This window comes from Capsella rubella, unplaced genomic scaffold (assembly GCF_000375325.1).
Source record: "Capsella rubella cultivar Monte Gargano unplaced genomic scaffold, Caprub1_0 scaffold_1, whole genome shotgun sequence".
In the NCBI taxonomy this organism is placed as follows: Eukaryota; Viridiplantae; Streptophyta; class Magnoliopsida; order Brassicales; family Brassicaceae; genus Capsella; species Capsella rubella.
Window position 1 is genome coordinate 2,109,184 of NW_006238923.1, and position 15,191 is coordinate 2,124,374.

Sequence of the window (15,191 nt, forward strand, 5' to 3'; positions counted from 1 at the left end):
CAACAAACAAATAACGAATTACTAAAAAAATAAAATAAACTTTTTCCTCACATATTCCGGTCAATGGTCAATATTTTCTAATTGACTCAAGTCTGGACTCTTCTTATATGCAGTACACATATTAATAAGACGGATACGTCAATTTTCGTATAAGCTATAATTATCTTTTACCATTACTGTTTATTTCCTTAAATACAATTTTGAGATTTCTTTTATACAAAATTTTGTTGACTTTTTTTTTTTTTTTTTGTCTCGAATTGAATTACCATATATATCTTATAATATTGTTATCGTATTATAAATCCAACCAACTCCTTTAGAGTGTTCCAATGTCAGAAACAAAGCATTAACATATATATCCAAAACAAGCCAGACATACATTACAAGATAGGCTGATGTTTTTTTTATTAGCAAACAACACAAATGAATCATCATCATTGATCTATAGGGCTCACCAAAGTATCTTGGAAGATCTCTGTTTCTCTCTCAGAGAGAGTAATAGGCCCATTAATTAGCCCAATATTACCATGAACAAAAGACGAGCACCGGAGGCTTGATCCGTCAGGTCATTGTCAAGCCATGAGTAAGAAACTGATGAGTGATGAGGTTCTGGTTAGGGATCCAAACAAGCTTTTTCATCTTATTTTCCCTGGAAAACTATCATCATGTTCCACCTCTATATGGACTCTTGTCTTCTCCTCTCTGGTCAAACCAACAAAAGGATGAGTGTGCCAATCTACTTACCTTGTGTCTTTTGACAGGACTAAGATCCTCATCATAGATTTTTCCCCATAGTTTGACTTCTTCTTGGTCCCTTTCCTCTCTGTCTCTGTTCATCCGTCAATCCACGCATGTTTAAAAGCTTTGATATCTCCTTTCTACCCAAGCTGATTCCACAGGAACTGAGATATGTTATATGGCTGGGTTAGCAGAAGAGAATACAAGCTAATAACTTTCAATACCAAGCATGGATCATATACTACTCATCCATGCAATTACGGTATTTTCAAGATACAACAACCCAAACGTCATCAATATGACAAGGTGCACCAGTCAAGGACAACTACGAGTTACATCTTTCAAATATTTTTACTAAGGTGACCAGTAAGGCAAAATATTCTTAGAAGAATTCCTAACAGAAAACACAGCATCTAAGAATGGTTGGACTTCAAAAGAGTGGGAAACTGAGTTACCTCAGAAGCAATTACTGTGATTTATATTCTGGACTGAGACGAGAAGCTGGGCTCTGCATATCTGATGCTTAAAAGATGATTATCGGAATACTGGAAGACAAAATGAAAAGAGAAATGCGTTTAGATTATAACACAGAGCACGAGCATAGATAGTAAAAGGAAAATTCTTAACAGTTTACAAAGGGTTTACTTATATATGGGTTCCGTCATATGCTCCAAAGTGGAACGTAAGAGACAGTGAGAAATTTTATCAAGGACTCAAGAGTTGAAAGTATTGGCTTGACTAATCATTGAATCATGAAATCTATTTGTCTTTTGGTGAAGATCTTACATACTCTACCAGAGTTGTGCTTACCTATGCAAAGCATTAATGCAGTTGTAAAGTGCTTAAAGGAGGCCTTTCAACTCTATTGAGAGCCATTAGAAATGTAGATTACACATCATGCACAGGGCAGAACCTGCATACATAAACATATGCATGTCGCTATTTCAAAGGAAGCAGACATATTTCAAAGTAAATATTGAGTCTATGTCATCTAAAACCAATAAACTTACAAAGAATATTGGTCCAAAAACCCATTGTTCCCATGCATCATCTATAACCTTCGAAATTTCAGGGTTTGAGCAAATCAGAACTACATATCATAAATCAATATGCCTAAGTCCGATCAGATGTTTTCTTTTCTTCTATCCAATGAATTTCCTGCAAAATTGAGGCAATTTAGCAATGAAATACCAGAAACAAATACAAAGAACTACATAAACAGTATTAAGTACCACATGCAAATGCCTTGTTTCCACTAGATAATTAGCTCTAATAAAATATACATAGATTCAAGTGATCATTGCAAAAAAAATACAGTTTAACTAACATTAATGATTCCTGTACTTTTCAAACTCAGAAGAAAGAGTCAAAGAGGACAAACCATATGAGATATGAAATCTAGAAGCAAAAGTGCTTCATCGATCTTGCTGTTTCGGAAAAGTCCCTTGATAAGACTACAAAATGTTTGCATCTCCGGAAAGACACCTTTCTTCGTCATATCTGAGAACAACTGAAAAGCCTCGTCCACTTTATCAGCAAGGCAAAGGCTTTCAATCAACGAATTATATGTGCTACTGTAGCCAACCAACGTGGCTGAAAATGTTGCAACCTCTTCAAGAAGCCTAAGAGCCATTTCCAGCCTTTGAGCTTTAATAAGATTATCAATTAAAAGCCTATATACAGAAAGAAATGGGACAGTATCATCCTGGCCTATCTCATCAAGAAGCCCTATAGACTCTATGAACTCTTTATTATATCCTTCAATGACTTTGCGATATCCGGCTGCATGTGTAGGCCACTGTGTCTGTTTCATTTCTTCTAGAAGATGGTGGGCCACATCCAGTACACCATTTTTGCAACAATGATCTATCAAGACCTTATAAGTAACATAATTTGGAGCAACACCTTTGGAACACATTCGTTCTAAGAGCTCAAGGCATGTGTCTATTTTACCAATCATTCCAAATCCATCAATCATTGCTGTATATGTCACAACATTAGGCTGACACCCTTTTTCTTCCATCATTTGCATAAGCTTATAGGCTTCATCAGTTTTACCAAGCTTGCATAAGCCATCAATCATCACAGTGTATATAACCACATTGGGCGCACATGAATTCTCAAGCATCTTAGACAATACTTTTGAGGCTAAATCTTGGCGCTTCACTTTGAAATAACGATCAATTAGAGAACTGTAAGTATATAAGGTCGCGGGGAATCCATGCTCAGACATCTCAGTTTTAACTTCTTGTGCTTCGTCTAGTTTCCCAACCTTACAGAGTCCATCAATGAGAGCATCATATACAATCTGATTCGGTTCAATACCTTCCATAGCCATTGCATCCAACAATTTACGAGCTTCTTCAACCCTAAGCGACTTGCATAAACCATCCAGTAAAGCTCCATATGTAACTACATTTGGCCTCTCGCTGTCGTCATCATACTGCTTGAAGTACATTTCTACATCTGTAACACCTTTGCTGCCACACATTCTTTCAAAAATCTGGCAAGCTTTCTCCAATTTTCCAGCTTTGCAGTGGCCATCAATTAAGGCAGAATATGTAACAATATTAGGAAGACACCCTTCAGACAGCATCGTTTCAAACAGCTCATTCGCACAGCTGACCTTATTAGCCTTAAGATAAGCATGGATAAGAGCGGTATATGTGACGACGTTAGGTGTACAGCCAACCTCTCTCATTTCATTGAACCACTTACGAGCCTGTTCAATCAGACCAGCTTTACAAAAGCTATCTACCATAATAGTATACGTGTAGACATCAGCAGCAAGGCCACCCTTTTTCATTTCTTCAAACAACAGAAACGCCAACTCCATTTTTGAAGCATTACATAAATAACCAAGGACTTTAGAATAGGTACTGGTATCTGGTATAAATCCCTGACCAATCATCTCCCGGATAACGTTAAATGCCTTTTCATATTTCCCAGCACTACAAAGACACCGTGTGAAGCTACTGACATTAATCTTATTCAGAACAACCCCTATAGCAAGCATTTCACTATAAGCTTTCTCAGCTAATTCCAACAGATCACAACTAAGCGAGTCTTTGTCACCACAAATACTCCCAATCAATATATTGTAGACAACATATCCTGGCATGTGACCACATTTAACCATTTTCTTTAGCAATTTGTATGCATATGAATGATCTCCTGATGTGCAATAAGCATGTACTAGAGAATTAAAAATCTTAGGACTTGGATAACAACCTTCCATCATCATCATATTAAGCACCCTTTTACACCTACCCAGCTGTTTTTTGTTCAAGCATCCACAAAGCAAAGTTGAATATGTTACAACATTTGGAAGACAGGAAGTAGCTCGCATCCTATTCAAGAAATCCATAGCTTCTTCAAAAAGCGAAGCTTCACACAGACCAGATATCAGTTTTGTATAAAATACAGTATCAGGGACAAAATTTTCAGCTTCCATCAATGATAGAGCTTCCCTCCACTTTCCTACTTTACAGAGAGAATAAGCAAAGCATCGAAGTGTAAACCCATCCATCCTAAGATTTGCAAGGGACATTTCCCTGTGAACCAAAGAAGCAGAGTCCAAACGATCAGCCTTGAGAAATGCCTGTATCAAACAATTATAAGTAGATCTTGAAGGTCTAAAACTAAAATCCTTCAGTCTCGCTAACTCCTCGAGTGCAATGCTAAATGACCCATTCCTGCAATGTTTCCTTACCAACACATTGAGAAATTCCCCAAACACTTCCTTGTCATCATCCCTTATCTGTTGCAAGAGTTGTTCCGGAATATTTTCGTCATCATCACGTACAATCAGGTCTACCAAAGCGTTATATACAGGTGGAGTATGCTTATAACCTATTTGCCTACCTGCCCAAACGAAGAAGCTAATAACGGCAGAAGGTCTTTCAATCAAACGCAACACCTCGATCACCAAGCTCTCACTCAGTTTCTCTCTAAATTGCCTGAGAAACTTCTGGGATTTACTCCCAAACACATCGTCGCAACCAGAAACAGCCTCCGCGATGGCTCTAGCATCAATAGAGGATTGAGTAATGGGCACTAGTTGGTGGACATCAACAAAATTTCCAGAGGATACAAGAGAATCGTGCAAAAAGGAAAACTCTTTAGTCAAATCCACAACATCCCGAGACTCACTGGGGGAGAAAGGGTCGTCGAATCCATACATTTCGTCGGGCGGAGGAGTGGACATAAACCTAGTGGTGAGATAACGGCTACAGGTGAAAACTCTGTGGAGAAGAGAGAAATTGGTGGGGAATCGAAGCAAGGGATGATGTGAAGGAGAAAGAAGACATCTTACGACTGTTTTGTTCATTGCTATCGTATAAACCGATAGAGATAATTTAGGGTTTAAAAGAGGGTTTAGGGTTTATATGAAGAGAAGAAGAAATAAATTTCAGGGGATGTGATGGTTTTCCCACTTCCCACCCATTCCATTTCTCGGCTTTTGTTAGCCAAATCCTAACATTTTCACAACTAAACTATGTCATGTATGTGACATGAAGCAAAATTAAAACCGAATTAGTTGGTGCTAAAAAAAAAGCTTTGAATAATAATTCAACCTAAAGTATTAGTCAAAAGACTCAAAGAGGTAGTATTTCCAAAATTTTGGGAAATATTCTTTCGAGAAATGTGCAACTGTGACAGATAATTCAGATTTTCAGAAGTTAAGAAAAAACTTAACACAGCAGTGAAAACATGAAAACAAAACTCAAGCATTACACAGTTGGTCTGAAGCAAAACGCAGGTAATTTAATCATGGCTTCTTCTCATCTTCTTTTTCTTCTTATCTTCTTCACGATATCTCTCACGTCTCTCCTCTCTCCTACGCTTCTTATTTATTTCCTCATTCTTAGCTTTCTCTGCTTCATACTCTTTCCTCTTCTTCTGCTCAGTTGCCTTCTTCTTTTTCATCTACAATTTTTTTTAATTCAAGTCTTTTAATTCAAGTCAGAGACAAGATTAATCAAGGTTTTTATGGGTGCTAGAAAATATGCTAATCGTTTTTAAACATTTACCTTGTCGTGGTGCACCAGCTGAAATTGCTGGATGACAGTATGAACTTTCCTTTCTTTCGGTTCCATTATAACAGCTCTTTTCTCATCTAGAGAATGCCTTTTCCGTCTTGGTAAATCTTTCGGTTTCGATTTAAACGGAAGATCTCTTTGTAGACTCTTTGGAATCTTTAGTGCACTGAACTTCTTTGGCTTTCTTTCGATCGGCTGCAAATGTTTTAACACAAACGAGAGAAATTAGTGAAGAAGATTGGCACTCCTTGGTTCCCCACCCCCACCTACACAATAATTCTGCATTGTATGGGATTTTACCTTGTACAGCGAATCCTTATTCACCGGAATAGGAATATTTAGCTCTCTACGGAGTTGGCCAAAAGTTTTCATCCCTTCCCAGGTCTTATCGCGGGGTTGCAAGGCTGTTGTTAGAGGATTGTAAAATTGTGGAATTTCCACTGTAGTCCAAGCCCTTAAGAAGACCATATCGCCCATATGGATTTGATCTTCAAACGTACACCTTGCAATCCCTTCTTCCGCCTTGTTATCGAGCATGTTTTTTCCAGCCTGACAAAAGGAGGTTGTTAGAAAACCAAAGAGCCAACTAATTTGGAAAATTTAGGATTCAGAAGGAAATTGAAAGCATACCTTTTTAACTTGTCCTCTAATGCCACTAACTGTCCGGACAGATGAACCTTCAAATCGAGCTATTTCAAGGTCAGAAGTGAACATGTCTTTGATAAATGCAGTCTTTTTCTTGATCTTGCAGGGAGTCCCAACAAGCTTGATTTTCTTAACAATACGGGCCTGGTGATTAAACTCAACAACTACAGAAGTCGCTGTTATCCTAAATCCTGCCTGAAGCATACACCAGAAAAGATACTCAGCAGGAGAAGAAAACAGTAGATCTAAGGAAACAACCAATAAGTTACCCCATTCATGATATCTAGGCCATTCAGGGTTTCTAACTAGAACAAATAAATTTGACAACTATGGATGAACAGTTGCATGATATCTCAACAACACTAAACAATGGAGCAGAATGGACTGATATGGAACTTCCCTCAGGGAACTCTCATTTTAAGTTGTCACAACGACTATAGAAGGAAGGAATCATCTTATTTTATTCCTCACATACAAGTTCCAAATTTTCAAACCATACTTAATAGTGGATACATCCTGATATAAAAGAAGAAAATGAATCAATAAAACATAAATCCAATTTTTTTTTTAAAAATACCGAATGGTCTAGAAAACGAACAGGTTGGTAGAGTTTGATTATTACCACAATTAGAAGTATTTCTAGAGTCAACTGCTTCCCCACACTACAAGAGAGGGGGAACATGTAAAAGTCACCATTAAAGCAGCCAATGCGAAACTTACGATATCCATGTGAATTCTGCCCCCTATATCTATGAATATGAAGAAACTATTCCAATATTGTTCACTGAGTGTTTATTATTGGTCAGTCCGTAAACTAACACTACCCATTTCTGAAGATGCACTAAGATTTACCAAACACACTCCAAGGTAAATTGGGGTCAAAATCTCAAGCAGCATAGTTCATTCACATACCTGATTGTTTGACAGGTTCTGGAAAGCAACAAAGCCGGTGCTGGGTGGGACAAGAGGACCCCAGAACGTAGCAAGGCAGTGCATATGTTCTGGAGTATACTTGAGCATTCGATGTCTGCCATTGCGATCTTCAATGGCATATATGGGAAGAGTTTGATAGCGTCTCCACCCGATAGACACTATGATAGGATCTCTTGTCTTTAGCACTTTCTTATGCCACCTATGTTTCTTCAACCGGGCCTAAATACAAGGATACATATGATATAATAAGCATCGTTCAACTAAAAGATCATGTTTCAACTATCTTTATATAAGATCTTAGCTGTGTTCATGCTTATTTGGACTTTGGACTTTCTTTTAGGTCAGAAGAAATGAACATTGTTGTAGCCTTACCTGCATATATCCAATATTGTCCTCGCCGAAACCAATACCTCCAACAAGAATTGGATGACAAGGATCAAAGAATTCAACCATCTCATAAGGAACATTGTGAATCTCCAGCCTCATGTATGTTCCAGCCCGGAATCCTTCTAACTCAATTCGAGTATCCGAGTCAAGATCATTCATTTCCAACTGATTCATCTGTTTTCTAATTTCAAGCTCTTCTTTCAACTGCAAAGCAAATAGAGTGAGTTCAAGGCAATGGATAGATATCTTAGCTGCCTGCAGCAAAATTTACTTACTTTATCAACGTATCCTGGTTCCTTGATTTGACTACGAGGATTGTTCCCATCACCTTTATCATTGTCATCCTCCTCTAACTCGGGTTTGTTGCTTGTACAGCGAAGTTAAGGTTGAACCAAAAGTAACTTGTCAAAGTGCAAACTGAAACAGTAGCATAAAACCAAATATGACATATAAGACATGCAGAGGAAGAATATCTAAACAGCAACCATCAAACTCACTGATTTAATTAAACTAAGCTAGAATTTTCACCATATTTTTAAGGTTGTTTCAGAGAAAAATAAAACACAGACGACAGTAGATAACTTGTTGGCCAAACACAGATGAAAGACAGCAAATGATTTCGGGTAAAAAGGATATTCTGCATCAAACTTTGCTCGGCGAGCCAACTTTTTTAGCCTACGCTCAACGGCTTCAGCATCTTCATCGTCATTATCATATGCACCCGATTCCATGTTCTCATGGCTTTTATGCTTGTCTCCCGTCTCAAGATCCTCAAAATCACCATAAAGTTCATCATCTTCTCCCTCACCAGCAGTACCTAAATTTTTGTCTCTCAGAGCAGCTTTTGACCAATCACCAGTGGTGAATCGATCACGAATGCTCTCACAGACATCTTTCTCTTTCCAATTCTTTAGGTGACCATAATTCATAAATTTTGAACAATCCTCTGAGTTGACATATCCCACATCCCATCCACCACCTGAGTTCTGGATTTATATGAAAAATTAATGATGGAGACATTCTTAAGAACAAGAAAAGATCACCAAATTTCATATGGAATTGAGATGGCAAACCTTGCTTTGCTCTCCTTTTGGCTTAAAGAAGTCTTCATCATCAGTATCTTCATCATCACTAATGTCAGGGTTCTCATTTATCAAGGGAGTAGCTGATGATCCTGATGCTCCATACACAATTTGTGTCAAACTGGGGTTCTTCTTTCTGGCATTCTCCTTCAAGATTGCTTTCCATTGTGATATGTTACCATGGTCTGTATCTGAAAACCCTTTTACGGTCAGTGTTTAGGAACAAACAAAATCTCAAATGGCAAAGGACAATGTACTTTCTCAAGAAAATAATAAAGGACATCATCTATTCAAAAGTATATTAAAACGTAGAAGTTACATACCATCTATCTGGTAATCCCCTGACGAATCAGAAGCAGAGTCATCTCCACTATCTTCAACTTCATTTTCCAATTCAACATCATCTGCTTCCTCAAAATCATATTCATCCAAGTCCAGTTCAGCATCATCCGCCTCCTCAAAATCATCTTCATTTGAGTCCTGCGTCACACATAGCCAGGCATGGAGAAAACAATGTAATTTTGAAATATAATCGGTCGACATCAAATAGATACTGCTTCCCAAAATCTTTTTCACTACAGGGATTTACGATTGACTTAACCTACTTCAACTGTTTCACCAATTCATCTAAATTGTCTAACATAAAATAATGAAAAAGAGAAAATTCACGTTCAGTAACTCTTGATCTCATAGTCACCATTATTATCCAACTGAAGATGTGACTGCAATATTAAATAGAAGCATTAGAAATATCAGATCAAGTAAGGAGATTACCATTGCATCACTTCCACCGATGTCATCCTTGAAGATAGCTTTCCTCCTCAACCTTCCACCATCAATCTCAGTTATCTGATTTATTTCACTGCCCTTACCCTCTACATGCACTTCATCATCCTCATCATCATCATTAGATTGAGACTCCTCGCTGTCGGAACCTTCCGGCAAAGATTGATACGCATCTTCAGCCTTAAATTTTGTTTCTGAATTGGCACTAGTCTTTTTGCCAAAAAAGTTAATGAATGTCTTATCCAATTTCTCATCAATAGAATACTTTGTGTCCTGCAACGACTTTACCAAATCTTCACCAACATCTCTGCCCTTTCCTGCCAAGATAAAAATGCCACAATCAGAAATGCTAGGGCTACAAAAAGTGAGCAAAATCTATTGGATTCTATCATGGGGAATGATGTAAACCAAATTCTTAATATGTAGAAATTCTTTAAACATGAAATGAGACACATATAGAACTAGTATATGACAATAAACTTAGAAAACCCCATAAATAACCTTTATTAGTAGGTTCTTCCATTTTATCATCAGTATTAGAGTACTGAACATGGTACTTATTTATGTTGATGTAAACAGCATCTTTGTCATACAAAAGTTCTCCAATCCCGGACATGGGAGCATAAAAAAGCCTATCCTTATCCCCAAGCCTCTTCTTTTTTTTTTTGCTAGCTGAAGGTAAAGGACACGGATCACTTAAAGCAGTCACCCCAGATAAACTGTAGTCGCCAACTCCAGCAATATGAACCTGATAATCATTAGTTAGATCAGATGCATGTTAAACAAGATAGAAACATAAACTGTAACAGCTAAAATGCCATTCAATTAGATAAAGAAGCAATGACAATTCAGTGGGTATGCAAATTTTATGCTCCTCTTATTCAATATGGGAACTAGCTAACGTGTCAATAGAATTAGTTACTCTCAGTTACTGGATAACTAGTTCTAAAATGCTGTAATACGTGAATCAATTAGAATCTATGGATCAATACCAGCAAGGAAGAACGTATAGATAACATCAAATTAACATCAAATCAGCTCATCACTAGGCTCAATTTAAAAATTGGTCTTTTCCTAAAAAAATGAGAATTTAGGGCCACATACAGTTAAGCAAATAATTGGCTCGGATTTAGGCCATAGAAAACTCAAAATGCTAAGATGAACCAGTCTCTAAGGAAAATGATGACAAAACATCTGATAACGTACCTTCATCCCTTTTTTCAAGTTACAACCACGTAGGTAACCATACAGTGTGATATTTCTATCACATTTTTTATCCATCTGAGCTTTCTCGGGAGGGGTTACATCTTCTAGGCGATCAGCCAACAGATAAGGGTGTGATGATCGCCATAACAATGGCTGAGGCTTGCAAAGAGCTACAAAGCGGCCAAGGTTGTGAACTTCACGCGGCGAATACCTACCAATAAAAGATAAATTAAAAGTGAACATCAAACGATCCTTGCACGTGTCATCTATGTTGGTGAATTATCAATGTAGATACTTACTTCCCATGAATGAGACCAGATAAATAGAACAATTTAGCTCCATCAAATATTTCCTTCCAAAACCGCTGCTTGAGACGGGTCTTTGTTTTCCTCAGCTTACTAACATCGTTGAACTTATCAAGGTGTGTGAGGACACCCATAACTCTAGGAAATCCATGCACTTGCATAATATTGAGGAATTCAAAAGTTTCCTGAGGTTCAAACAGATTAAAAGACAATTTGCTTATCACACCTTGGTTAGAATGGTAAGCTTAGATAAAGCACTTATTTAAGGAAAAAGTAGAAAGCTAGAGAAAAATGGTTTCTTACCATCTCAAAACCATAACTCCCGTCTACCACAAGCATGGCTAGATCAGCAATCTTTGCACAATCCACCATCCCATTGATATCATTTGGACACTCCACAAATTGAAACCGCTGACGTTTACCTAAATTCATGACCAGCCTAACATGAGCACGGCAGATGAAGACCAGATAAAGAAAAGAAAAGAAAAGAAAACAATAAACAGTGTAGCACAGAACCTTGTACAACGGTAATAGGTCCTCGAACCTCAGGTACACTCTGGTTACTGAATAACTTTACAAGAGACTTGATCACGAGAGACTTCCCAACCTAGAGGAATAAATACACAGTGGAGAAACAATCAAAACTTTCTTAGAAAACAACCAAACTCAAGAGAGAAAACGCCATATCAATATAAAACACAGTACTCCTGGGGGGCCTTGAACAACGACGACGACAGGAGGAGGATCGCCATAAGTACGATCAATTTTGGGAAGATGAAGTCGCTTTTGTTCCTTCTCCGTAGCGTGAGATTCAGCTAGCTGCGCCCTGCGAGCTGATTTAAAACTAAACGCCTGCAGAACCAAGTACAATCGTTTTTGTCCATAAGTACCCAGTCAGCGAAGAAGACAAAGAAACTCTCAAAAGGCATTGACAAAGAGGGAGAGAGGAGGAGAAGTAGTAGCTCACCTTAGGGTTATTCTGTTTGGTATCGGAGATACCACGCTTCTTCTTATCGATTTCAGATTTTTTCCTCATGGTAGGACCTGCTTTGCGAGTCCTGTGTGACCTGTGAGACGGCATCAATTCGTCGGCGGCCATGGCTTGAAGTGAGCTCAGAACAGAAACGATGAAGAAAGGTTTTTGGTGGCCGTCGACAAGTATAATCAAGTGAAGATGAAAAACCCTTTCAATATAAACCCTCCAATTTTAGTTAATTTGTTTCAGGCGGCTTAAAATAACAAACCGTACCCGGTTCTATTTTGACTTGACTTTCTGATTTCACTCCGGTTTAATTTACCACATACAGAAAAGCGGAAAGCCTCTTCCTCAAAATCAAACGGTGAAGAACAAAAGAGTATCTCATTTGAAGACGAAGAAGAGAGGAGAAACTGAGAGAGAACGACTAAGCAATTCAAGAATCAAATATCTCCTTCTTCTTCTCTTTCTTTCTGGGTTCTTCCAAATGCATCACCTCGCCGTTGCCCTAAAATTCCACTCTTTTTCTCCTCACTATGCGTTATCCCTCTCCAATTTCTCCACCCAAAGCCCTAATCCTCGCCTCCCTAGTTTCCCGCCATTAGCTCCAGTCCCTCATGTGAGCAGCTCCGTTTGCCTCCGCTGTCGGAGCAGTGCCGCTGATGTATCCCCGCTTAAATACGCCGATGGCTCCTCCTCCATCGGCTCTCTCGGGGAAAATGGAGATATCGTGGTGGCCGAGAAACCTATCGATGTCGCAACCCTGGGTAATCTCTGCGTCGACATTGTTCTCAGTGTTCACGAATTGCCCCCTCCTTCTCGCGGAGAGCGCAAGGCGCTCATGGACGAACTCTCTCTTTCTCCCCCAGATAAGGTTTGGGTACTACTAATTGTTATTTCTCTTTCTTTCTTTCAGTGATGAAAATTTCGAACTTTCTTGGAACCCTTTTTTTTTATGATAAATTGTAACTTTTTTTTCTCTCTTGTTTAGTTGAAATTATTGTTGATTCATCTTTCTTCTTGTTTTTGTTCTTGATGTTAGTAGTGAAGTGTTTTTGTTCCCTGTTTTGCTTATAGAAATACTGGGAAGCAGGTGGCAACTGTAACATGGCTATAGCGGCTGCTAGATTGGGGCTTCACTGTGTTGCGATTGGTCACGTGGGGGATGAAACCTACGGTGAGTTTCTTCTAGATGTGCTTCATGAAGAAGGAATAGGTACGGTTGCATTGGATAAAGGAACAACTGCCAAAGATAGCAGCTCATATTGTGAGACTCTTATTTGCTGGGTTCTTGTGGATCCTTTGCAACGACATGGGTTTTGCAGGTATGCTTTTTGCCATGTCGAGTTTCTATGGAAACTGAGTATAATTGGAAAGATCTATGGTGGTGTTGGTCTATGTAGGATAACTGTTTTAATGAATGCATCATCACATTGATGTACTTTTCATGGAGTTGGTGATAAGTATCTAGAAATAAAAGGTTTCATTAGAGTTTTTTGGGAAACAAAAAAGTGCAGACTTAGCAGATTTTTTCTGTCAGGAAGATATGGCTTTCTTGTTCAGACATCTTGTTTCTATTAGTGAAACAAACGCTAGTGGGTGATATTGTCATACTTGCTTCCAGGGCTGTTTATTACTTCTTCGAATTCTTTGACTCAAGAAATTTATGTCCCTTTTTGTTTCTAATTCTTATGTCTATCTGTGAAGCAAATTCTTGTATTTACTTCCAATACTCGTATTTGTTATAAGCTCCTTGAATTCTATTACTAGAGGAACTTATTCTCTTGAGTTGTTTCTCTTTTTAGTCGAGCCGATTTCAAGGAGGAACCTGCTTTCAGTTGGATCACAGACCTATCTGATGAAGTAAAGATGGCAATCAGACAGTCAAAAGTTCTTTTCTGCAATGGTTATGACTTTGACGATTTCAGCCCTACTTTTATAATGTCAACGATAGATTATGCTTCCAAAGTTGGGACAGCTATCTTCTTTGATCCTGGACCACGGGGAAAGAGTCTTTCCAAGGGAACTCCTGATGAGCGTAGAGCACTTGCTCACTTCTTAAGAATGAGCGATGTTCTTCTTTTGACATCCGAGGAGGTAAATTGCATGTCTCTCGATAATGCTCAAATCTCAAAGTTGCCCTACTTGGTGAAATTATTGCTGAACTGTTAAATGAATTGCATAGGCGGAGGCTCTAACTGGCATCAGGAACCCTGTAAAAGCAGGACAAGAAATTCTGAGGAATGGAAAAGGAACGAAATGGGTGATTGTAAAGATGGGCGCGAAGGGATCAATTCTTGTGACGAAGTCTAGTGTCTCAGTGGCTCCTGCGTTTAAGGTACCTGCTTACACAACATATAATCCGTTCCTTTTGGCATTCATAGAGTAAGTTTGCGTAATGATCTAATTATGCATTTTCTCAAAACATCATCAGGTGGAAGTGGTTGACACTGTTGGATGTGGAGACAGTTTTGTGGCTGCAATTGCCCTAGGTTATATACGCAGCATGCCGCTGGTTAATACCTTAACAATTGCAAATGCAGTTGGAGCAGCAACTGCAATGGGGTGTGGAGCAGGTAGAAATGTTGCAAGAAGGCATCAAGTGATGGATCTCATGAAGGCCTCGATACTCAATGATGAAGAGAAATTTTTCGAACAACTCGTAGCTGAAAATCCGGAATCTCCGAGGATCAATCTTCTTTCGAAAAAGATAAAAAAAGATGGGAGCAGCAAGCAGCAGCAGATAGAAACAATCTCAATGGAAAAAGTGGTTTCTGAATTGCTACCAGAGCTTGAACGTGGGAGGTATTGTGTAGAGGCTTCATCTTGATGCGTTTGAAACAAAACAGTGTGACACATATATTACTTTGGCAGCGTGATGTGGGGATATTTGATCGCTGTCACAGGATTTGAATAGAGAGAATTGTGTAATCCAGAAGAAGAGACAAATTCGGCTTATGATGAAGATTTGGTCTGAGCTGACTCCTTATTATGGGGTGCAGTAGAGGAAGAGATCTCAAGTAAATGATTGGTGGGGGATTTTTTTTGAGGGTTTGGGGGGGGGTGGGGGGGTGGGGGATAGAGAAGAGAG

The 15,191-nt window shown here is 38.6% G+C and overlaps 3 protein-coding genes across 4 annotated transcripts; 1 reads left to right on the forward strand and 2 right to left on the reverse strand.

Moving 5' to 3' along the window:
* Window positions 1-274: 274 nt before the first annotated feature.
* On the reverse strand, window positions 275-5,147 carry LOC17898953 (pentatricopeptide repeat-containing protein At1g06710, mitochondrial). 2 transcript variants are annotated; one of them, XM_023776865.1, is made up of 5 exons: window positions 2,120-5,147; window positions 1,749-1,896; window positions 1,549-1,651; window positions 1,194-1,283; window positions 275-887 (listed from the first exon to the last, which is right to left on the reverse strand). In XM_023776865.1, the coding sequence occupies exons 1-2, from the start codon at window positions 5,066-5,068 to the stop codon at window positions 1,852-1,854; spliced, it is 2,994 nt and encodes a 997-aa protein (XP_023632633.1). In that variant the 5' UTR covers window positions 5,069-5,147; the 3' UTR covers window positions 275-887; window positions 1,194-1,283; window positions 1,549-1,651; window positions 1,749-1,851. The 2 variants fall into 2 exon arrangements, with proteins under 2 accessions (XP_023632633.1, XP_006306676.1); XM_006306614.2 differs by having other exon boundaries at window positions 275-902.
* A 176-nt stretch (window positions 5,148-5,323) lies between these two features.
* LOC17896833 (ribosome biogenesis protein bms1) lies at window positions 5,324-12,286 on the reverse strand. The gene is made up of 18 exons (XM_023788920.1): window positions 12,092-12,286; window positions 11,830-11,976; window positions 11,641-11,731; window positions 11,428-11,546; window positions 11,119-11,309; window positions 10,820-11,030; window positions 10,115-10,361; window positions 9,602-9,930; window positions 9,151-9,307; window positions 8,819-9,018; window positions 8,382-8,731; window positions 8,021-8,114; window positions 7,731-7,949; window positions 7,338-7,577; window positions 6,411-6,620; window positions 6,081-6,329; window positions 5,772-5,975; window positions 5,324-5,667 (listed from the first exon to the last, which is right to left on the reverse strand). The coding sequence occupies exons 1-18, from the start codon at window positions 12,221-12,223 to the stop codon at window positions 5,506-5,508; spliced, it is 3,552 nt and encodes a 1,183-aa protein (XP_023644688.1). The 5' UTR covers window positions 12,224-12,286; the 3' UTR covers window positions 5,324-5,505.
* Window positions 12,287-12,449: 163 nt separating this feature from the next.
* Window positions 12,450-15,158, forward strand: LOC17897260 (fructokinase-1). The gene is made up of 5 exons (XM_023788921.1): window positions 12,450-12,974; window positions 13,178-13,425; window positions 13,906-14,197; window positions 14,286-14,438; window positions 14,535-15,158. The coding sequence occupies exons 1-5, from the start codon at window positions 12,588-12,590 to the stop codon at window positions 14,928-14,930; spliced, it is 1,476 nt and encodes a 491-aa protein (XP_023644689.1). The 5' UTR covers window positions 12,450-12,587; the 3' UTR covers window positions 14,931-15,158.
* Window positions 15,159-15,191: the final 33 nt, after the last annotated feature.

Excerpts from the sequence above, each read along its gene's own strand:
- LOC17897260 (XM_023788921.1), top strand. The coding sequence starts at position 12,588 with ATGCATCACCTCGCCGTTGCCCTAAAATTCCACTCTTTTTCTCCTCAC. Across the intron at positions 14,198-14,285 it reads TTCTTTTGACATCCGAGGAG|GCGGAGGCTCTAACTGGCAT; the intron begins GTAAATTGCATG and ends TGAATTGCATAG. Across the intron at positions 14,439-14,534 it reads CAGTGGCTCCTGCGTTTAAG|GTGGAAGTGGTTGACACTGT; the intron begins GTACCTGCTTAC and ends AAACATCATCAG.
- LOC17896833 (XM_023788920.1), bottom strand. The coding sequence starts at position 12,223 with ATGGCCGCCGACGAATTGATGCCGTCTCACAGGTCACACAGGACTCGC. Across the intron at positions 7,950-8,020 it reads AACCAGGATACGTTGATAAA|TTGAAAGAAGAGCTTGAAAT; the intron begins GTAAGTAAATTT and ends TTTGCTTTGCAG. Across the intron at positions 6,621-7,337 it reads AGAACCTGTCAAACAATCAG|GCAGGATTTAGGATAACAGC; the intron begins GTATGTGAATGA and ends TGTATGCTTCAG.
- LOC17898953 (XM_023776865.1), bottom strand. The coding sequence starts at position 5,068 with ATGAACAAAACAGTCGTAAGATGTCTTCTTTCTCCTTCACATCATCCC. Across the intron at positions 1,897-2,119 it reads TAGATTTCATATCTCATATG|GAAATTCATTGGATAGAAGA; the intron begins GTTTGTCCTCTT and ends TCAATTTTGCAG.